Source organism: Doryrhamphus excisus, linkage group LG7 (genome assembly GCF_037039965.1).
Source record: "Doryrhamphus excisus strain RoL-2023G ecotype Guam linkage group LG7, RoL_Dexc_Guam_v1.1, whole genome shotgun sequence".
Lineage (NCBI taxonomy): Eukaryota > Metazoa > Chordata > Actinopteri > Syngnathiformes > Syngnathidae > Doryrhamphus > Doryrhamphus excisus.
In genome coordinates, this window is record NC_136363.1 from 10685458 (window position 1) to 10710236 (window position 24779).

Here is a 24779-nt window from a genome sequence, read left to right on the forward strand (position 1 = left end):
TATTTGCTATTTGCTTAGAGACATCTGTTTGGAGGATTCGTAAAACCTTTGGATTCATGGGTTATGATCAGAAATGTGTATTTAATGTATTTATTTTGTAGCTTTTAATTTTTTGGCATTAAAAACCCTAGTTTAGAGTTTTTCATTTTTATGTTTACAAAATTACAGGAAAATAATTACCCTGAAAAAAATATAATTTAAGTGATTCTGTAACTAATACAATAAAATAATTATATATGAATTATTCATTGAAATTAAGTAATTCTAATAAAAAACAAAAGAAATTTTTTTACAAATTTGGAAGCAATATAATTCAGGAATTATATAGTATGTTAATGCAATAGTTTTAAATAACATAATGACAGTTTAATATTTATAATTTCACTTTTGTAAGTAAAAAGTTATCATTCATTTTGCAACTTGACACGTGACTATTGTATTGTTTTATTTTATTTACACAATAATTTTATTCGCATAGTATCTCACCATTTGCAGCCTATTTCTTAACACTAGATGGCACTCGTGTATTGTAAAACTGCAAGACTGGCCAGGCTGTTTTCTCTAATGTGATGAGAGCTCCAATTTATTGTAAATGTGCTCGCTGGACAACGTTTGGTCATTGAAACAGTTTCAGCTCTTGTGATCCGTGTGTGTGTGTGTGTGTGTGTGTGTGCTGTGTGCTGTACCCGGATCCTGTCCCATTTCCAACATTGACCCTGACTGATATCACGGATGCATTGCTCTCATGGAATGCCACCGTGATAAAAATCACATGGTTCCAATCTGACACCACGATATACTCCAAATGTTTTTAATCCGCTGATTAGCCAGCAAATCATCTTGCGAGATGATCTTTTGAATATGTATGCTGGAAAGGGATGAATATTCATGTGCACGCACGCTTCTAAGACTAAACGATGACACCATGCCAGGTCGTCTAATAACGACGTTAAGCTTACAAAGACTCACATCAGCAGGCTTTCAATTAACATTATTAATGTCAATAGATCATTTCTGCTCCCCTCCCCTTTATTAGCAAGTCAAATCAACTTCTGTCTGCAACTCCATAAATTGCAGCGAGGGAGTAAAAGGCCCGTGGTGCGTTCAGTGGCCTCCAGCAGCAGATTAGCCGCGTATGCATGCCTCGATGTGACACTTTGTGCAGCCCCAAAAAAAACACGTTGTGTCATCGTTTACGCTTCGATCACATTAGACGGCTGAATTATGGTCCGCCTCGGGCGTGATTTAAAGCATCACGCGAGAGAAGAACAATCATTCAGCCTCAAGGACAATTGCATGAATAAACATAGACAAAAATATACACAAAGCAGCGCTTTTTTTTGTCATGAAATAATATTTTAAACACGTTTCACAACATTTTTCCTCTCCAATCAGAGGTGTGCTAACAGAAGTCAACGTTCTGTCAATTTGTATGCCTCGCTAAGATGACTAAGCTGCCTAGTTCTGGTAAGAATATATTAGTTACACACGGGAAATGTTTGTATCATACTCGGGTTAACTCGGGTTCCAGCATGGATTAGAGGTGTGTTGACAGGAGTCACCATGCTGTCGTTACATACTGAGTGGACAGTGAAGGGTGTTATATGTTGATAGTTACATACAGGAAATGGTTGTATTGTATACATTAGCTTAGGTTGCATCATGGGTTGGAGGTGTGTTGACAGGAGTTACCAGCCTGTTGTTACATACTGAGTGAAGGATGTTATATGTTGATAGTTATACACGGGAAATGTTTGTATCATACACGTTAGTTTAGGTTGCATCATGGGTTGGAGGTGTGTTGACAGGAGTCACCAGCCTGTTGTTACATACTGCGTATAGAGTGAAGGATGTTATATGTTGATAGTTATACACAGGAAATGTTTGTATCATACACGTTAGCTTGGTTCCATCATGGATTAGAGGTGTGTTGACAGGAGTCACCATGCTGTCGTTACATACTGAGTGGACAGTGAAGGGTGTTATATGTTGATAGTTACATACAGGAAATGGTTGTATTGTATACATTAGCTTGGGTTGCACCATGGGTTGGAGGTGTGTTGACAGGAGTCACCAGCCTGTCGTTACATACTGAGTATAGAGTGAAGGATGTTATATTTTAATAGTTACTCAGAGGAAATGTTTGTATTGTACACATTAGCTCAGGTTACATTATGGCTTAGAGGTGTGTTGACAGGAGTCACCAGCCAGGCATTTTGCATGCTGACTTCCCCTCTCCTGCCTGGTAGTGGTGTGCAATACTGCGTATCTTATCTTAGATTTGACATCGATTCAGTTCTTGTTGTCGAAAGAACACATACTGTATGTTAGCTGTGGTTGATTAGCAGTGCTGGGCACATTACTTAAAAAAAGTAATTCGTTACAGTTACTAGTTACTTCTCAAAAAAAGTAACTGAGTTACCCGTTACTGAAAAAAGTAACGCAGTTATTTTAAACGCCTTGTACCCATCACTGTTGATTGGAGGTGTGTTGACAGTAGTCTCCATCCTGTCCTCTCAGATTGAGCACAGAGTGAAGTGTGTTTAGATGTTGATAGTTTTGCAGAGCTGGAGGGGGTGTTGGCAATAAGTGTGACCAAAGTGGCTCTTCTATCATTCATTTCCCTTTAAAGTGTTTGAAAACAGAATTCATGACCTGTCACCTATTTGTGCTGACGACACAGACCATCCACTGGCTTTTTTCTTCTTCAAGCCACCTCACAAGAAGCCCAATGACACATGTGGCATGAAAAGTAAGCAATTCAATTTGTCAGCGCTTATTGCTTGGCTGCTCGGACAGCAGCAGCAGCAGCCGCCGCCGCCGCCGCAGTCACTACTACGTGTTTTGATTACTGGCCTTTTCTGCTGATTTGGCCTGTTTTGATTTTATTCCTACAAGCACTTTATTTCCTACCCTTGGCAATCTATTAGCTGCACCATCTTGTCTCATTGCAAGCTCTCCTGTCAGTGTCCTTTTGGACACAACGAAGGTATACCTCCAGATGAGATAAAGGCAGGGAGCCTGGAAGAATTAGGCACATAGGCATTGGTCTCACAACCTTTTTGCCCTTGACAGAGAGACGCTCCATGAGAAATAACCTTTTCTGCCAAGTTTCTCTTTTCAAAAGACAAATAAAAGGGGGAAACACACACACACACACACACACACACACAGTGGCCTGAATCTGTCTCCCAACCAGATAAGAGTTTCCAAAAATGACCCTTTTCCAAGCCTTTTCTTTTTTTCTGTGTAATGACGTCTCCAATGAACACCAGCAAGTTGAAATAAAAGCAGCACAACTCTCCTCAGAGACCGCTCCTCTGCACATTGTTTTACTCCCCCCCCCCAAGCACACTTGCCAAGACTTACAAAAAAATGATCTTGATGAACCCGGCCGCACTGCAGCATTTTTAGCACATCAAACTGTCCCATATCCACCAGACAGAATACGGCGTGAAATGGAACTTTAAATCTCTAAAAAAAAGATATTATATTTCATAAGTAATGAAATAAGGCACAAATCACCACATTTATTTAGAATTACTTTTATATCTTAACTTTTTAAAGGTTTGTTTAAAACTTTCAGTTAAAATGTTTTTTTAAACAGTACATGTTTATGTAATTTTTAATCGGTTAAAAGTGTTTCTACAATTTTGTTAAATGTATTTTACAATGTGTTTCAAGTTTTTTTTTTATTTTTACATTTTTTTATTTTGAAATATAGAAATATTTAAGTGTGAATTAAAATGTATGAAATAATCTAAAATTCTTTTAAAATCTTGTATTTTTATTTTGTCTTTTAATTTAAATACTCATAATTGTTTATTACAAAAAAGTCCTTAATTACAGTAAAATAATTATTAAAAATAATCTAAATATAAATGTTAATATAAAATAAATAAATTATTGAATTGTAAATAAAATTAAATGAATGAATGTTATGTATTCATATTCATAAATATGTTAATTTACTGTACTTAAAATGTATTTATTTTTAATGGATTTTAGTGTGTTGAAAAATGTTTCTACGGTACTTTTATTTAGTATATACTTTTCTTCCTTATAAACAAGCATTTTAAAAGAGTTAAAAAAATGTTGCCACCTTATACGTGTGTGTGTGTGTGTGTGTAGGAAATGTCATTTGCCACATAATTCTTTGTACATTGCCCCTTTGGTGTCATTTGTATAAATATGCCCCTTCCGTCTATTATTACTTTCAATAAAAAGAAAAAAAAGGCCATTCCATTACGACCTGGCTTGTGTCATCTTTTATGGCCGGGCTGTGTGGTGTGAATGCAAATGAGAGTCCCACAGACACCAAAGCAGCATGGAGATAAAACAGCCTCGCTGCATGAATTCATCTTTCTGCTGCTTAATGAAGTTAGAATAAAACAATAAACCTTTGCTGCTACGGGGGATTAAATTAGTTGTGTTTATATTGGAGAATCACACATTTATGTGTCGTAATAATACACAATATGGTGTGTATCCTTTTCTATTCTTTTTATGCCCATCTCTCTTGTCCTGTCCGACCTTGAATTATTCTAATTAAGCTCATTACTGTGTGACTTTGGAGAGTATGTGTTGAAAGCACAGCGACCTTGGAGACAGTCGGGCAAGGATGGCTCACTGGAACTGTGACTTGTTAGTGTGTGTGTATATATGAAGAGGGGAGGGCGCAGAGGCGGGGGCGAGTACGCCGTGGGAGCCGCTTGGTCTCCTGCACAGGTAATTAATACGCTTATTAACTCTTCAACTCATCATAATCACAACCACAGGCTGAGAGGAAGAGATGGAATGGTGGTGGGTGGATGTCTCATTGGAATCAGAAGGGAGATTGAACATCACCTGATTTACTCCGCCTTCACCTCCACCAGGGCGGAAGTAGCGAAGAAGTTAAATCGTATGCTGAGTACGATAAAATCACACATGTTGGCAAGTAGGCTGCACGGCTGTCGAGTGGTTAGCGCGCAGACCTCACAGCTAGGAGACCCGAGTCCAATCCCACCGTGCATGCTTGGGTTATCTCTGGGTACTCCGGTTTCTTCCCACATTCCAAAAACATGCTAGGTTATTAAATTTGGCGACTCCAAATTGCAGCCAACCTATGAAAAAAGTGAGACTTATAGTCCGGAAATTACAGTAGTATAAATGCCTAATGAGGAATTGGACTAATGGACTAATGAGCTACACTTAAGTGCCCATGTTGTGAGATATTTACACAGAAAGACACTATAAACCTTGCAATCCTACCTACACTCGGTGTTCCCAGCGTTACTCCTTAGCTGCCATGAGCAAGACAGAAGACCCCCCAAGACCCATTGGAGTTCAATAGCTGCCGTGGTCCAAATCCTAATTCTACGCTTGATAAAATTGACTTATGATTTGTCGGATCTAAACACCATCAATGCATAAGACTTCAAAATGCAATATCAATAAATATAAGTCAAATTCACACTGTCAAAGTCTAATTGGGTGACACGGCGGGCTAGTGGTTAGCGTGCAGACCTCACAGTTAGGAGGACCAGGGTTCGATTCCACTCTTGGCCATCTCTGTGTGGAGTTTGCATGTTCTCCCCGTGCATGCGTGAGTTTTCTCCGGGTACTCCAAAAACATGCTAAGTTAATTGGCTCCAAATTGTCCATAGGTATGAATGTGAGTGTGAATGGTTGTTTGTCTATATGTGCCTTGTGATTGGCTGGTGACCAGTCCAGGGTGTACCCCGCCTCTTGCCTGAAGACAGCTGGGATAGGCTCCAGCATTCCCCCCGCGACCCTTGTGAGGATAAGCGGTAGAAAATGAATGAATGAGTGAATGTCAAGTCTCTACTAATATCAAAGTCCTTCCTGCCTCTCTCGCTCTCTCTCTCACTGTAAATATTCCATGAGTATGAATGGGAGTGTCAATGCTTGCTTATGACCAGTGACCAGTCAAAGCCAGCTAGGCTAGCTTCAGCATACCTACACGAATCTGGATTCTTCCATGCGACTCAAAACGTCCCGCTCCCAAATAACACCATGCTCCTGCTCCAGCTTCCCGAGGCAGGTCCATTTAGAATGCAGACTCCAGGCCACATCACACCTCATCAGACCACCTGTCTGGATTCTGTGTTGTCCAAGTCAAGAGGCCTAACCTTGTCTTTTGTGTGACCCCCCCTCCCCAAAAAAGTCTGTTTCCACAGGGTTGGTGCTTCTGCATACTTTTACTCAAAGGCCAACAAAGACAAATTGGACTCGACACTCGGCGAAGGACCTTATAACCCGGACGTGAGCAGGACCCGACAGCCAGCCTGATTATCCTGAAAGACAGGAAAAGAGGAGGGATTCCTGCTGTGTGAAAAGACAAAAACACCTCAGGGTTTGTGATGGATAGTCATGTGCTTGGGCAACGGACGCCAGCTAGCGCCGTTGTGTGACGGTACTCTGGTAAACCTCACGCTCTGATGCCGCTGGACATCGAGTATACAGCTTGAGCTTTTAGCTCGATGGCTAGCGCTCTCGACTCTCATTCTGCAGATCTTACGCCGCAACCTTGACGTGTTCTGATCGCTCCTCCCGCCGGTTATTAATGGTAATAGACATAAACATAGACACTTTTTTTATTGTCATTGCACAATAAGACAGCAGTGAAATTGCCAACGAAATGTAGTTGCCTGGCTCCCGTGTAATAATAAATAATAAATAATAAATAATAAATAATAAATAATAAATAATAAATAATAAATAATAAATAATAAATAATAAATAATAAATAATAAATAATAAATAATAAATAATAAATAATAAATAATAAATAATAAATAATAAATAATAAATATGAACAATGTACAGCGTAAACAGTCATTTGTCCAAATCATTTAAATAATTTAGAATAAATAACAATAATTTAAGTTTTAGTACTCAAAAGTACACAGTCATGCACAAGCAATGGTTATGCAACATAGATGAGTCCCATAATTAATGGTGTGCTTGCTCGTAAACACAATAACTGAAAATAATCCACAAAAGTAATGCAATGATGTCTTACTTGGGTTGTAAGACATATGTAGTATGTTCCTGATGCATGTATACTGACATAGAGTTCATATTTAAATGCTTAGTGCTAAATCTACACATTTACCTTCTCGTACTGTATGTGTACATTAGCTCGGCTTTATCATTGCCACGCTGATGTTGATGTTGAGATGCTTTGCTATACTGCAAAAAGCTGAGTCAGACCACACTTGGATATTGCTCTTAAATGAACAGGAAAATGGAATTACAGATTCCTATAAATATGCTATGGAGCAAAGAGGTGGTAAATTGCATATCTGGGAGTTTGTTCATAGTGGAGGGTAATGATGCTTTTCTGTGGTTTCCTGTTGGAATTATTATTATGAGAACCGGTGTCGGGAGCGTGCGTCCTTTTCCTAGAGCCAGTCATACCGGAGGTTGATCAAAGCAAAGGCTGTACAGTATATCTACCCCCTGCTTTTGTAGCTTAAGAGCAAAACAGCTTTGAAGAGGCTCTATGAAGGGATGTATATCATTTGCCGCCATTAAGGAAAGCAATATGGGATGAGGCACGACAGTATTTTTGTAAATCCAGCAGGTGAAACGAGGATAGAGAAACCTGACGTGTCTTTTAAACACGCCACAAAGGCCTCCGATCTCCACCTTTTTACAGGCTTTAATGCATTTGTAAGTACAGGGGGTGGAAATAAGATTGTTTTTCTCATCATTCTGCAAAAATAGACAGAATGACATTTCAAGCACAAGCAGGAATTGAGTCACACGTCGACAGGAAATGAAGGAAAAACCTTCTTCATGGACAACACCTCAAGCAGGCTTTACCACGCATCTTAAAATAATCTATCCATCAGATGTAGAAGCTGGTAGTTTGATCAGTTTTTATTGTTCATTGAATAGGCTAACAGGGCTGCACGGCGGTGAAGTGGTTAGCGCGCAGAGACCGGAGGCCGGAGTTCAATCCCACCCTCAGCCATCTCAGTGTGGAGTTTGCATGTTCTCCCCGTGCATGCGTGGGTTTTCTCCGGGTACTCCGGTTTCCTCCCACATTCCAAAAACATGCTAGGTTAATTGGCCACTCCAAATTGTCCATAGGTATGAATGTGAGTGTGAATGGTTGTTTGTCTGTATGTGCCCTGTGATTGGCTGGCCACCAGTCCAGGGTGTACCCCGCCTCTCGCCCGAAGTCAGCTGGGATAGGCTCCAGCACCTCCGCAACCCTCGTGAGGATAAGCGGTAGAAAATGACTGAATGAATGAATAGGCTAACCTAGCATAATGTTGCTTTAAAAATGTAATGTTAGAACTGTAACGCACGTAGCTATGATGGCATGTGTCTCTAACTCCTTTGTGTTACGTTGTTGTTGATATATGTATGTCGCACAAACACAACTCATTTGCATTAAAGCTACACACATACACAAAACGGCATGCTCCATGCGAGTACATATACAAAAACGTACATGATAAAGTATTTCTGATAGAATTCCAAATATATGTAGAGCCTTCTTCACAGTCACTTGCTTACTGATATGCTTGAATGCAAAACGCCTCCTGAGCTATTTCCTAACGCCGACCACGGTTATAAAACCCTAACAAGCTACAGGGTGTTATGTGAGGATATATATATTTATATATGTATCAATAAACGCCTTATTGGCTTTTCATTTGGGCGCAATGAACGTGGACACGCATCATAAATCAGTCGTGAATGTCTTACAGCGAGGGAAGAATGTGCCCCCAACCCCCGCTTGTTGTATTTTACAGGAATGTTGTGATGCTGCATGTGTGTGCCCACACACACACACACAAGATGACAAATTCATAAAATGATCCATGTTGACATATTTCAGGATTTAAATTTTGGGGCTTTTGTGATTTATCTGAATTTAGTTCTTTTTTCAGCATAGTTTAATAAAGTAGTAACTTTGCGCTTGAATTTCACGACTTCACTCCATCATGGTTTGAGTAAACCATGCTGTGTCGGGGCTGAAGTATTGAAGTATTATTGGTGAAATATATGCATATTTATGCTAATTTTACATATTTTTATAAAGCATTTGCAAGTATAATAATGCTAAAATCAACTAAAATATAAGGCATTCAGAAGAGGCAAGCTAAAACTCAACTATGAACCCCCTATGTCACTTCCTGTCTGCCCCGCAGTAAGGCCCCCCTAACACTGAAACACATTTACAGCAACACACATACACACCAGTCTTATTTATGTCTTAAATGACTGATATTTTATGTATATTTTATATATTTAATATTTGAATTTAGTTCTTTTTTCAGCATAGTTTAATAAAGTAATAACTTTGCGCTTGAATTTCACGACTTCACTCCATCACGGTTTCAGTAAACCATGCTGTGTCGGGGCTGAATATGAAGTATTATTGGTGAAATATATGCATATTTATGCTAATTATACATATTTTTATAAAGCATTTGCAAGTATAATAATGCTAAAATCAGCTAAAATATAAGGCATTCAGAAGAGGCAAGCAAAACCTCAACTATGAACCCCCTATGTCACTTCCTGTCTGCCCCCCACTTAGCCCGCTCTAACACTGGAACACATTTACAGCAACACACATACACACCAGTCTTATTTATGTCTTAAATGGCTGATATTTTATGGTAATGGTAATGGTTTTATTTCATTTGAACATGCATCAGATTACAATTGAGTGCATCCCATAATCAGTTCACGGTTCCACATGTCCAAAAGGAGTAGGAAGAAGCAAAGTTTATTAAATTCTACCCCTCCGTCTGGTACTTTTACAATCAGTAACTGTTACATTTGTTCACTTCCTGCTTTCCATAATACAGTTTTTTTTAATAATGCACCTCGTACCAAAGTACAAGGTGATATGACCATCCAATGGCATAATGGTTACCATAGTAACTGTCAATATAGTGATATAAATAGCACATCATGACCGGTTCAAGATTTTATGTCTACTGTATTGGGTAATAGGAGTGTAAAGGTGACTATAGGGTTGTTATTTCATGTCTACGGGGCTCTATTCATGTTAAAAAGCCTACTTAGAGGATTGTAAACAGTTTTCTATGCTCTAACTAAGACAATGTCCCATTCATGAATAAGGAATCCTATAATAATAATCATTTTCCATTACACCCACCTTCCATCTGCACCCGCTAACCTCACGAGTCCACCTAAGCAGCCGAGCGAGTGCACAATGTAACAAATTGGAGTGCCTCCACCTGACACAAGGAGTAACTCTTCCTTTTATGAGCCCATTTGAGATTCAGCTCACAGGCTAAACATTCTGTCATGGACAGGACGAGTCGGGACAGCCCTGCAAGCCATCTGATACTAATAACAGGTCATAGATAGATTACGCTCTGTGTCGCTTGCTAGCTCGAGCCGGTCTCCAGCCTGTCATACGTGTTTGTTGCAAACATATTTTGAAGCTCATTTGTTGTGAGCAGATGCACGCCTGGATGCACCTGCGGTTAATTGTAATGGTTTCTCTCAAGCGGCATGCTGACAAATGGCCTGCTGGTTTTACGGCCGCTTCATACAGCCTCTGCCGGCCCAGATGCTACTGTATATCTCTGCAAACACACAATACATGAGCAATGGCCTGCGCTCACTTTGTATGCATTAGGTCAAGCTGAACATCTGACCTCTCGTGTGCGCCACTCAACGGCGTGACAGGTTCATTACGAGCATCCAGACCAGAGAAATCAATCCCTGAAAGGTCCGCTCCAGACATGCCCCTCACTCTTTTCACTAAGTGTGTGGAATCGATATTAGTGGAGAGGAAAAGGGCGAGTGTGGACTGAGAAAGGGCTCCCTGTGATGGACCCAATTTGAGTTTGATGGAGCACACTGTTATGATCAACACTGCCACTGAGGGGCAGTAAAGAGCCTGGAATAAAACTTCCTTTATGTTCAAAGCACTGTATTCCTCTTACCGTCAAATTACGCATTTGAAATGAATTAGACACAATACGGCTATGGTTTGCCTTTTCAAGTCATGCAATAGACAAATTGTCAATAGCTATTTTCACCCTTTTGTGCGCAGTGCACCCTGTATTATCAAATTGCCATTACAAGTAAAACTATAACGTTAAACAAACTTGAATGTGTTTAAACGTCAACAATAATTATATTTTTAGTTCTCACATTCATTCTCGTTTACGACAATCCGTACCTTGTAAAATTATATTTTTCGAGGCTACAATAGTATTTTAGGCTTTATATTTAAAAATGAAGACTCCAGGAAACAGCAGGAGGCGTTGCTTGGGTGGTGAGTCACACTAACGTCACTTCCGCCCTTTGGAGTAAGCCAACTGAGTGCTTTTACTCTCATTCCAGTCGGAGAAGACACACCGGACGGAAGACGAGTAACCAAAGTACGGCGTCCAAAAAGTAGCGGACACGGTTGAGAGTAAATCTTTAGTTACATTCCTGGACTACTTTTTCAACCGTCACTGTTGGATTTTTTTTTAACTCGAAGTGAATCCTTCCCTTATCTCTGAACACAAAATGGAGACCGGCGACAACAAATATCTCCCCGAGCTGCTGGCGGAAAAGGACAGCCTGGACTCGTCGTTCACACATGCCATGAAACTTTTAAATGCAGGTAAAAGGGACTTCGGTGTGTTTGTGAGCCTTTTTGTGCCGTTTTAAGTGTCGCTACGTGTATGAAAAATCAGTTGAGCGCCATGTTACAACTATTCACGTGCGTTCTTCTTTGAAGTTAGGTGGCCATTACGGCAACACTTTTTTTTGTGGGGAAAAAACTTTATTTGTATGATCACTTCTTGCACATTTCGTAACACGGGTTCGTTTTCAGTCGTGTTTTCTCAATTTTTGTCACTTATATTTTGCGTATTCACCCCAAAATGTACACGAGTAAGCCACACGCGGTGACTTTCGAGTCTTTTGGTTTAATGGCCGTACTCAGTGAGCTCAAATTGTGAATACTGAGCAGTATTGCGTTGCGTGAAGGCTCTATTGCCCGGAGTCCATAGGGTGTGGAGCACTCTTGCTTCCTGTTTTCAGCCAGACTCGATCACAGCCATGCCCTTAAACGCTTACAATTCTACGCCTAATTATATGGAAAGTCGTACTCAGTAGTAGCATTAAGGTAGTGACAGGAAGAAATTGGAATTGTTTCATTGGAATATACGAATTAAAAAAACCTCTGCGACACCCAACGAGAGCAATGGAGCAAATTTATGCCATCGTAAAATCTGTTTTACTTTAATTTTTGGCGCGTATTTAACATTTGCATATCTAGATGTTGATACTATCTGATTCTGCTACCCCTAAGTATTTTTCTGACACCGCTAAAAGATAAAGGCAAAAGTTGTGCATGTCAATTTCTGGTGACTAGTCCAATGTCTAGAATCGCCTTTGAGGTGAGCTTTCATGGACAGGCAGCCACCCCTACACCTCAACGTATTTGCAATCCCGGAAATGTTCTCCCCACCCCGTGCATTGGCTGACAATTTGTGACGTAAATAACTTGCTCTTTGCCCCATTTCGAGTCCTGGCATTGTTTTGAGTCTCAACGGTTGTGAGAAACCTTAGCAAATGTTCATAATACGTATTTTGTGATTCGACTGCCTTTGTTTGTAATCATACCTCTCCCCCCCTCCCAGAAATTGACAGGATCCAAAAAGGTGAACCCAAGAAGGATGAGTCTGACATGTACTTGGATATTTTCGCAACAAAGAACATGAAACTTAAGGAGCGCATCCTCATACCTGTCACACAGTACCCCAGGGTATGTCTTCTGTTCTTTTATTGCCTGTTGTGACTTAATTTATCTAGCTGGCGAGTTTCACTTACACTCAGCTGCCAGGTTAGTTGGAGTCTCAAATTTGTCATCTTAACCTTGATCGTAAAGCTCCAGAGCGTGATTAGAGAGCGCTATGACGTGTTTTAGAACAACTTTGGTGAAGAAGAAAAAGACTGTTTGGCTACTTGCACACCTTTGTGTTACACCAAGACTCATAGTCCTCATGTCCTCCCTTCAGTCTGGAGACACTAAACACCGATTATGTATTTGTTGTGTAACCACGGATGCTGAAACTTGACACTGCTTTTATGTTATGTTTGCATTTCTGGAAGACGATTGACTGCAATAGGCCCAGTAATTATTTTTTTTTTCCCATGCGACACGCACAGATTTTATTTGACAGCCTCAGCAATCAGCTAGTTCAAAGCTAGCGCAGGTGGAGATTGACACTTTTTAATCACATGTTGCTCAGCACTCGGATGATTATTGCGACCGGTCACTGACTGCATTACAACCCCCGGGGGCTCCTATCGACCTCTCCCTGGGTCAATATGCTACTTAAAAGCTGCAGGGTGCGCAACAAGACCCTTGACAGTGATTGCTACTCAGCTCTCCTGCCTCTTGATTTCACTGCCAGTCAGACTTATCCTGTCTTTGTTTGTGTTTATCAAGTTCAACTTTGTGGGCAAGATTCTGGGACCTCAAGGCAACACCATAAAACGACTGCAGGAGGAGACCGGAGCAAAGATCTCTGTGTTGGGCAAAGGCTCAATGAGAGACAAAGCAAAGGTATATTACAATCACAATAGTAATAACAACAGCAAATACAACTGTCATTTTTCACACCTCGACCCCTGTGGGCGGGGTTTCCTATAGCCATTAAACATCTGGTCCATGTGTAAGCCCAATAGCAAAGCTTAGGTCACTGTACATCTGTCTTGTGCACCAATATAGGCAGTTATCAGGCCTTTGCAGATGCCATCTGAAATAAATGTGTGCAAATGTTTCAAAGTGAACATTATCTGTGTTTAAAGGAGGAGGAGCTAAGGAATGGCGGCGAGCCAAAGTATGCCCACCTGTCGATGGAGCTGCATGTGTTTGTGGAGGTGTTTGCCCCCGTGCCTGATGCCTACCTGCGTATGGGCCATGCAATGGAAGAAGTGAAGAAGTTCTTGTTCCCTGTGAGTTGTGCTAAGTGTTTCAATTTGAATGCATGACTGTAAATGACATATCTGGCACCCCCTATGGGTTGTGCCAAAAATACTTGGGTATACATCTAACATGTAACGCACATACTCCTGTGTAAGCATTAGTAAAATAGACAATGACTTGCAGATAATGGTTGCTATGTAGGCTAGATGCCACTGCTTGATGGCGGCCATGTGTTTATCCACATACTTGTGAGTTGCCTAAAGGTGTGTGCTACTGTAAAATTTAATGACGATTTGTCTAAAGCTCCTGTGTGAGAAATTTCAAGAAAATGTGTTCAAACTTTGGAGTGTGATAACAAACAGCGCACGCCTCATGCCTTGAGTTTGTTCTCGCACAAAGTCACAGTCCTGTCATTTGTTTCTATTTATACTTATCAGACGAAAATGTTAACGCACACAGATTGTCTTTTTTAGACCTTGACTGTGGTTTTTCTTCTGAAAATTCACTGTTGCAGAAAGTTGTGGTAGCCTGTAAACATTAAGAGCCTACTGCTTAACTCAAGCCTGGCAAGATGACAATATCAGGATTGAACCCGCAGGCTGTTTTTAAAATACGACTGTGTCTGTCGTGTTGAATGTCGCTTCCCGTACAAATGTTGATTCAGCACTGCATGTAACAACAAAGTCCATTCCCCCACTAGAATAGCAGTGTGAAATAATGGTGGCACTGTTTGTGTATCGTCAGGTCTCGTCTCGTCTAGTCGAGTAGAATTGTTTAACTCGTAGACAGCTGTGATTTTAAGCACATGCTGTGCTGCCTGCACTTGCTGGATGGGTTTTATGCTGAGGTTCTTGATCTGCTTTGAGCTCTTGCTACCAGTTCTCTGACAGTGTTCCACTGTGATGTTTGCGGAAGGCCTCACATTTTTCATTAGGGTGCAGTATTCTGAAGAGGGAGGAGATGAACCTGTCTTGAGAAAAGATGCCAGATGGCTGTAATTTATGTTTTATGACTTTAATTTGTATTCTAGACATGATTTAATGCATTTGTGGTGTTTTGTAGTTGTTTTTAATTCTTCAATGGGGTAAATGTTTGTCTGCTCGCCTCCATGCTGGAAATTTTGCGGTGTAGCCGAACGGAAAGGCAATGGAAGAAACAAAGCATGGCCCTTCAATCATGTGTCTGCAGGTCGTTTTTGGTGACACAGCACCGTTTATATGATAATTTCCACAGAGTGTTCACCACTCTCACGCAACACCTTGAGAGTGTAAAGACCTGTCAACCTTTTAGATGCCGGCGTAGTGACACTGAATGTCGCCATAGATGAATTTGGTATCAGTCATATGGCTCATGCTGTAAGTAATTGAAAGCTGCCACCTGCGCCACATATTTCAGTATGCCTTGTCTTTTTCATAGTCATTAGAGCTCTGTCTCCATTTTACGCGTAGGTCGGGTGCATGAGAAGAATTGATTGGGTCACAGGGCAGCACTCTAAATTGCTCCCCACAGGAAAATGGCGGATTGTGTTGCGGGATTTGTGCTGCTCTGGAAAGCGGCCTTGCTAATCCACTCACAACTTTTTTTTTATGTGCGCGAAATGAATAACGTATTTTGTTCATGTGGCCACACAGGGAGGGCTTTATTTTGCCACTGAAGCTTTGTTGTCTTTGCACATTTGTTTTAGTTTGCAGGATTACACAGAACTACTGAAAACAACGCAACTGTTTTTTAAATTCATTTATTTTCCTTAGTTTATGAATTGGTGGAGCTTTATTATACATATTTTCATAGATGCCCAATACTTTGGGTTTACACAGGCTTTCTTTGTAGTTGGTCGCTGTCTCCCCTGCATGACTCTTGTCGTTTACTACTGCTCGACACACAGGATGTGACAGATGATATCTGCCAAGAGCAATTCATGGAGATGAGCTATCTGAATGGCGGCCAGGAGCATGGAGGCAGAGGGAGAGGAGTGCGGGGACGGGGCGGCCCCCCAGGACTGCACAGGTAAGGTTATACATGTGCACTGCAGGTGACACGATGACGGTGTTTCTTGGCACTATAACCAATGATGCTCTCCTGACCTGTTTCCTAGGGGAAGGGGAATGCCGCCACGTGGAGCTATTGCTGCTCTGGGAGTCAGAGGCAGTGCAATGAGGGGCGTCATGTCGGGCCGTGGAAGGCCTGGCGCTGCATCTGCCAGGGGAGTTGCAGGAGCCCGTGCCAGACCACCGGCTGCCGGTCCCCTCCAGAGAATGCAAACCCACCAGCACAATCCGGCAGCCGCCGAGAGCTATGAAGAATATGTAAGTATTGTCAAGCCTGTACTGTGTTATTTAGTTTTTTTTTTTAATACAACTTGTATTTAAATACCGAAAACTGATGATTGCTTCAGTCCGGTGCTGGCAGCAAGGATGTCTTGGCATCCATGACTCACTAACAAGACCCTCCCTCTTGCTCCTTCCCCTCTCCAGGGATACGACGAGAGCTACGACGGGGCGGCCTACGAGTCGTACGACAGCTATTACAGTCAGCAGCAGACGTGAGTGACTCACGTCTCTCTCTCTCTGCCTATCTCTATCTCTCCCTCTCCTGCCTCTGCTTTTTCACCTTCTACCTTCACTTGAAATAGGTTCCAAGACCAGCATACATTTTTTTTTATCAATTCTGCACCAAACCAGCCTGGATGGTACTTGGCTGTGTTCGGGAGCTTTGATCTCGCTCACGGAAGCCAATTAGCACCCCTCTAGACATTTCACTCAATGGGTACTTGATGTTTGCCTGAGATTAAAGTCTGTTTTTTTCCCCCTTCCTCCACCCAATGTTGGCCCACCAGAGAGCCAGAATACTACGACTACGGACACGGAGAGTCTGGACAGTCATATGAAACTTACGGTAAGAAATGCATACTATAATTGGAACCAACATTAGCATTGATACAATTGTGATTTATATTTGTGCTCTTCAGGCCAGGATAATTGGAATGGGACACAGCGAGCAGTTCCAGGCAAAGCCCCGCCCTCCGCCAGAGGTGCCAAGACGCCTTACAGGGATCACCCATACCGAGCGTACTGAAGCGAGCCCTGCCCCCCCCCTTACAGTGTTACCTGTCGTCCGTGGCAGCTGTCGCTTTAAGCAGCCCGACACAAGTAATTGTCCGTTTTGGCTTTGGTTTCTTTTTTGGTTTTTATTTTTAACATTGGACTTCCTACAAGATTGGGGACTGAAATTCTGTTTGTGATTTGACCATACCCAACCTACCGCACACCTAAAACACACACAACTTACACACAAGCAACCAAAGTGGCTGTTAGAGGGTTTTTCTTTTGTTTTGTTTTTTCCTTGTATTTCTGTTTTTCTGACCATTTCCACCCCTCTGGCTTTCTTGGCATTGTTTTTTAAAAGACTGTTTTGTAATAGTAATTTCAAGTTGAAATAGTGGTTCGTACTCCACCTGTCTTAAAGAATCCATTTTAATTGTTTTTTTAAATAAAGAATCTGTCGAGGTTCAGTTGCAGATTCCCATTTAGGCTACATTTCAAAATTCTGTTAATATAGTTGAATAAAAGACCTTTTTAAACTTGTAATATAGAAACAAAAAAGCAAGTATAAAATCAAGTGAAGGATAAAGTTAATGGAATTCACTCTGTGTGTTGCTTTGTTTTAAATAGCTCTAAAACATTCATTTAGATTTAGGCAGCAATATTTGTCATTGTACTTTTAGAGTTTTGAAATATAGCCCTAATAGACACTGTTGAGATGGACTGTCCTCATATCCTCAATTTGATTTGCAATGTAAAACGTACATTCGAAGACTCAAGTAAAGCAATGGCCTCCTGTTATGCTTCCAAAAACAGTTCAGGTCTTCATGTTGTGATCTGATTGTCGTTAAACTGCATGCACAAGAAGGATTGGGACAAAAATCTCCACATGGGTCGTCTCTTTTTAATAGAGAAGGGATCCTGCAGCTCAATCCCAACTCTTGTACATATTTTAAAAGCTCCTAACTGTACTTATTCCTCACACTAGTCTCTGTACCCTCTCCATAAAATGCATTATGCTACATGTGTAAGCTTGCCTAAATAGGTTACTAAATCTGTCCAAAAGATGTTTTGCAGCAGTTTGTCAATAAAGCTTAGTGTTTTTTTAATGAAACTTAACTTGCTTTATTTGTTTCCTGTCGGCAGTCAGATGTAGAGGGTTTTCTTTTTGTTGCTCATTCAAAAGCGCATTTTAAATCTTAAATGAATGCATTGACGCCTTTAACTCTACTAAATGATGTCTGAAATGATGGCTTATCAAAAGAGCTCGACTTATTCTCTCTCTCTCTTTCTATACTTTTTAAAAAGGACCCAGAGGTAAGACCTCTAAAATAACCCCGGATAGCTTCCTAATGTGTATAGAGTTCTAAAGCATTGAATGCCTGGGTATGTATAAGACTTTTTCAATCCTCTTACCTGTGGTCGTAATCGTTAATGACAATTGCTTTTATAGTCGCTGCAAATTAACTGAATTCAAACCACCATTCAGGTCTAGGCAGTAATGGCAGTGCAATGGAGAGGATGCTTTTAACCTAGACAACTCCACTGTAAAGGTAACCTAACCCTAAATGTATAATTTCGTAGTGTGTGTAGCCTTTGACTTAAACCTGCTGGTAAATGCGTACAAGTTATTTTTAAAAGGAAAAAAAAATCAACAAAAAGACTCAAAAGTAAGAAAAAAAACGTTCCAATATGATAGCAGTAGTAATAATAAGCAGGCTAGTGTTAATGCAACTCATGCTGAAATGAACAAAGCCAAATCTGAGTCCATTTTAGTTGTACTGTGTAATGTTTATCAAAGCTGATCGCTTGAGTTGCATGAGCATATTGTAGACATGTTGCATGTTCTCTTATCTCAAGTATCTCCCAAGTGTTCCACAGGCCGAGTATTGATTTTGACTTTTTGCTCCCTCCAGGCTCGTCTAAGTTGCTCGCTGAGTGCCCGGAGACGCTAGAGTAGACCGATGGAGGGAGACCATGTGACCCTCAGGTTGGTGCTCTGCCGTCTTTCCTTTCCATTAAGAACCACTATCAGCCTGCTCTTGCAGGCCCTCATCTTCACGACCAACGCTCCCTCTAATCATGATGCCTGAAAGTGCAAGCAGTCAAGCAGTTTGATGAGTGAGACACATTAAATGCTTCAGAACCACACGCCCTTCTTGGCTTTTCTGTGGCAGGTACATGTTCCTGTGTGAGTAACCCTGTTGTAGCTGTAGCACCTTGATGGGTCGCTCGCTTGGTTCGAAGTCACCTGGCGTTTTGACAAGCGTGTGCAACGCTGCACGCCTTCAGCCAGACCGGCTGTGCCAGTGTCAGTGTGGTCGTCTCAGAGAAAGTGACTAATGAGCAGCCGTTGCTCAAGGCCGCCTTACGGGAGACGAGCAAAAAGGGACTCGGGCGATTCCAGAAATGGAAACAGTCGGAGGGATTAGTCACAATGTCCTGTCTGGAGGGCAGGAAAAAGTTAAATGAACAGTTGGAGTCAGACGAGCACTGTTTGCTTAATAAAGTTAGAGGGAGAGCATCTTTGCAATTAGAGCAGTGAGTGGTTCCCAGTGAATTCATGTCCCAGTATATGTTACATATACACATATTTTACATATACAAATATCAAATTTATTAGTCATTACATGATACCCCATGGGTATTTGTGTAAGCTGACCCTTTTACCCACAAACCGCTGGACACAAAAGGGTGAAAATTTGTGAAAACAGTGTTGCTGCGCACAATTTGACTTTCATTCATTCATTTTCTACCACTTTTTCCTCACGAGGGTCGCGGAGGTGCTGGAGCCTATCCCGCGAGAGGCGGGGTACACCCTGGACTGGCGGCCAGCCAATCCCAGGGCACATATAGACAAACAACCATTCACACTCATTCATACCTGTGGCCAATTAACCTAGCATGTTGTTGGAATGTGGGAGGAAACCCGGAGAAAACCCACGCATGCACGGGGAGAACATGCAAACTCCACACAGAGCTGGCCAAGGGTGGAATCGAACCCTGGTCCTCCAAGCTGTGAGGTCTGCGCGCTAACCACTCGCCCACCGTGCCGCCCAATTTGACTTTGACAGTGTGAATTTGACTTATATTTATATTGTATTTTGAAGTCTTATGCATTGATCGTGTTTAGATCTGACAAATCATAAGTCAATTTTATCAGGCGTAGAATTAGGATTTGGACCACGGCAGCTATTGAACTCCAATGGGGCTTGGGGGGGTCTTCTTCGGTCTTGCTCATCGCAGCTAAGTAGTAACGCTGGGAACACCGAGTGTAGGTAGGATTGCAAGGTTTATAGTGTCTTTCTGTGTAAATATCTCACAACACGGGCACTTAAGTGCGCTCATTAGCCCGGAATTTATACTACCGTATTTTCCGGACTATGAGTCGCACTTTTTTTCATAGGTTGGCTGTTCCTGCGACTTATACTCCAAAGCGACTTATAAATGAAAAAACTGTTTATGTTACATAAACACTGGACACTTTTTCTGTTGATGTTTATTTTTTGTGTAGCTGAATAAGCATTGTGTTAGCATATCTTACACCTATTCAGCCTGTTCTCTATTCTTTTATTGTTAGAACTTGCCTTCCAAGAGGATGTAATGTCTGTTTTGGTCAAATAGTTTGTAAAATAAATTACCCATAAAAAATGCGACACTCCAGTGCGACTTATGTATGTTTTTTTTTTACCTAATTATGCATTTTGGCTTTGTGCAACTTATACTCCGGAGCGACTTATAGTCCAGAAAATACAGTAATTGGCATATCCTTTTTATATAGAAATTGATGGTGTTTTTTTAGGAGAAACCTGAAGAGAATTTGGCACTCATTTCATGTGCGTTCATATAGAAAGAAGAAAAGAAGAAAAAATCCTACTAAAACACTGTTATCGAGATGTATTGGGATACAGCACTATCCACTGAAAATATTAGTATTTTGTTTGTTAGTGAGCAGGATTATCCAAAAAAGTCTTTATAGAAGGAAAATGCCATTAAATATTGGTGCAACAATATATAAAAGTGCCTTTCTAATTAAATTTCAAGTTAGGCCTTGGTGATGGATTTTAGCTTTTGAATTGTTTTCATGGCAACAAAACAGCATTTCCCCTTTTGTCTGATTAAAATGTGGACCTATGATCTTAAAGCTGATTGAATGCCCAATCTGATACATTCGCCCACATCCAATGTTGAAAAGCTGCTGCCTGCTGGGATAAAGCGCTGCATTAAACACCCCCACCCACCCCCCAACATTGCACTTATTCAATCAGGATTTTGTGTGCCGACTCATCTATCTCATCTTTTTTCCCCTCAGCTTCCCGTCGCAGGAGGCGGCCCCTTGTAAAGCCATGGCTTAGGGCCCAGTTCTGGAGCCATTGACAGTCCGGGCCGGGCGCCAAGTGGACCCACAGGAGCCAGCTGGTGTAGCTCGGGGACAGGGTCCAAGCTCAGACTAGGGGGGGAAAGCTGGCTCAGCTGGCTCATCCTGGAACCTCTAGAGACTAATAATGAACTATTTCTGCTCTTTTTTTCTGTGTTTATGCCACCAAAGACGTCGGAAATGTAATAGTTCCACTCTGATGTGGTGTAAAATGAGATCTCTTGTTATATAGGGAAGCCGTGAAATTGTTTTTAATTCCTATCCTAGCCAAATGAAGGGGGAGGATGCCGTCGCCTCTGAATTTCAAGTGTTTAATTGTTTAACATTCCGTCGGGGTGCGCCTCGTCGCCACGTGAAATTAGACCTCGGCCTCGGAGACTTTCAGCAGGCCCGCGGTGTGCAAATCAGCCTCTCAGCAGACATTCCCACACATCTCAGCTGCCCTGAGCCTCGCACATGCTAATACCGGACCGCATTTGCATGTCCAATCCCCCCCCCCCCACCACCACCGCCCCTCCCCTCCTTCTTACAAATGTGCAACACTTCTCAATACCAACACTGGCCTGCTCTTTTCCAAGTATGCTAATGTAGAGGGAAAAGGACCAAACACTCCATTTAACATTCATTCCTTTGGTATCGTTGATGCTGCTCATACATGAGGTCAAACTCAACATTTCCTCAAGTACTTCTCACACAAAACAAGTATGATGTGGGTTACATGGAAGAAGTGGAGAAGTGGGTCACAGGCTATAAACCACGCGTGATGCCCATGCTCACAGAAGCATCTATTAAACAGGAGGGGGGAGATAATCGTACATCCTCTAGCGCACGTGGCAATGAAGAACTGCAGATTTTTCTTTATTTAATTGATCTTTCCCTCAGATTGAAGGTGGCGTTGATCATCAAACATGTGACCCGCGGGCCAAATGTGGCCCGCAGGACACTAGTTTGAGGCCCTCGCCTTGATATGAAAGTTTAATGTTAGTGCGGCCCGCGCAAGTTTGATATGGATGCTGTATGGTATCATGTACCCAGAAAAAAATATTACGTTTGATTCATGTTCATGTTAAAGGTTAAATAACTGTTAATAGTTATCCTCCCTATCCGTGTGGAAGTGGTAAGTTTTTGGCTATTTAAGTTTAAAGGAAATAACTTGAAGGCTACCGTTTAGGTCGCTAGCTCTCTCGTTTGCGAGTTAGCATGTGTCTCAAGACCCTGCAGTTGCGCAATATGTTGTAAATAAAAAGAGTATAAATGTGACTATAGTCGTGTTTTGTCATGTCTACAGGGCTCTAATAATGCTTTGTTCATTTTAATCTGAAAAAAATAATTTGTCTACCCACCAACTATATGTGGTTTCTTAGGTTTTTATTATTTGCCGTTTTTTTATTATATTTATTACTGATTAATTGATTTTCTTTATTCTTGATTTGGTTATTTATTTTTCATCTTATTTTGTGCAGAAAAATAAAAATGAAGATATTTGAGAACAGTGGAATCTTTTATCAGAGCTTTTATTGCAGAAAATCGGAACCAAAGCACTGAAAAAGTTTGTATATTTTTCGTTTTTTTTTTTTTTTTGGAAAACCTGATGCGGCCCAGCCTTGCCCAGACCCGAGCTCCAGTGGCCCCCAGGTAAATTGAGTTTGAGACCCCTGCTCTACACTAAAGCCATGTTTGGTAAGTGCCAACAGGAGGGGCTTTCATCTCATCCAGGACTCAATTGTTTGTCTGAGATCATCTTAAAAAAAATGTATTAACCAAAAGTTGGCTGAAATTGAATTCAAATAAAATTTTCCTTTGCTGAAATTCCATGTTTTAACTTGCCTCATTAGCCAATTATCTGCGAGTACAAGCAACATATTGGAAAGTAAACTGAGCATTCTTTCAAATATCTACAAATATTCATTTTCGAACTGGTGTGTTCAAGGACCACCGAACATAGATGAATTGGGCCAGAATTCATTCATTTTCTTCCGCTTATCCTCACGAGGGTTGCAGGTGTGCTGTAGCCTATCCCAGCTGTCTTCGGGCGAGAGGCGGGGTACACCCTGGACTGATGGTCAGCCAATCACAGGCAATCACAAACTAAAGCCAAAAACTTACCACTTCCACACGGAACGAGAGGAGAAGCTTTTTTTCCCCTCCATGGCTGACTTCATGCAGTGTTAAGTTATTCATTCATTCATTCATTCATTTTCTACCGCTTTTTCCTCACGAGGGTCGCGGGGGTCCTGGAGCCTATCTCAGCTGTCTTCGGGCGAGAGGCGGGGAACACCCTGGACTGGTGGCTAGCCAATCACAGGGCACATATAGACAAACAACCATTCACACTCACATTCATACCTATGGACAATTAGGAGTGGCCAATTAACCTAGCATGTTTTTGGAATGTGGGAGGAAACCGGAGTACCCGGAGAAAACCCACGCATGCACGGGAAGAACATGCAAACTCCACACAGAGATGGCAGAGGGTGGGATTGGGTCTCCTAGCTGTGTGCCCTGCACGCTAACCACTTTTTGCCGTGCAGCCCAAATTAATCATAACTAAAAATGACGCCTCTCATTGAGATATAGTCAAGCATTGGACTGAGCAGGCAGTTGAAGTGTTAAATGTCCAATCCATGGGTTATATACACTGTCAGAATAATGATTCCTGTATCTCCTATAATGTAATGAAAGATAAGTGATGCAAGCCGTCTTCTTTTGTCTTCAATCGATCAAGTGTCAGGCACAAGGGAGGAGCATAAAGTAAATGTTGCTTGTTGTAGGATCAATAAAGTTGGATACGCTTCCTGTTTCCTGTCGTAGCCAACATGGCAGCAAGTGGGAGAGGAGTAAGGTGAAAGAGACAGCAGGCCCGGCTGCCTCATCTTTGGAGCTGTGGAGGTGGATGTGCTAAACAAGCAAGTAGAGAAGTGGAGATGGAGCGGACAGCTGGATGGCATCTTCTGCTCCTGACACCTTCACACCATCGGAGGAACATCGCATCCCGCAGCTTGGCGACAGTTGACACCCGGCGTCACATGTTGGTGCTGCTGTTGTCATGGTGACACGTACCAAGTTAATATGATACCAGTGGCCTTGGTCCTTCAGGAGCAGACATCTAGGACTGGGATGAAGCAACATGGGGTCTTCTAGGATCATTGCTTCGCTCAAAGTTGCTGATTTCTATTCAAATCCCCAGGAAATGATGAGCCTTGTTACCATGGCAACATTTTACGGACTTTTACAAAAATCTTATCAATTTTTTTTCTGAAAATGGGCCTTTTTTTTTTTTACAGAAAACACATTTCATTCGGTAAAGAGTCGGTAAACAGCAAGTTTTCATTATTAATTTCTTCCAAAAGGTCAGGAGAAAAGCAAAAAAACATTTGAAAAGTCATTTCAGTTTTACATGAATACAGCCATGCAGAATCAT

At 41.5% G+C, this 24779-nt stretch overlaps 1 protein-coding gene across 2 annotated transcripts; it reads left to right on the forward strand.

Moving 5' to 3' along the window:
* Window positions 1-11308: 11308 nt before the first annotated feature.
* On the forward strand, window positions 11309-23349 carry khdrbs1b (KH domain containing, RNA binding, signal transduction associated 1b). 2 transcript variants are annotated; one of them, XR_009119356.2, is made up of 11 exons: window positions 11309-11623; window positions 12648-12772; window positions 13460-13576; window positions 13822-13968; window positions 15825-15946; window positions 16035-16245; window positions 16414-16481; window positions 16776-16834; window positions 16908-17088; window positions 18897-18970; window positions 21293-23349. XR_009119356.2 is itself a non-coding variant. In XM_058047355.2 (9 exons), exons 1-9 carry the CDS (start codon window positions 11527-11529, stop codon window positions 17012-17014), a joined length of 1053 nt encoding a protein of 350 aa, XP_057903338.2. In that variant the 5' UTR covers window positions 11309-11526; the 3' UTR covers window positions 17015-18094. The 2 variants fall into 2 exon arrangements, 1 of the variants encoding a protein (XP_057903338.2); XM_058047355.2 differs by lacking the exons at window positions 18897-18970; window positions 21293-23349 and having other exon boundaries at window positions 16908-18094.
* Window positions 23350-24779: the final 1430 nt, after the last annotated feature.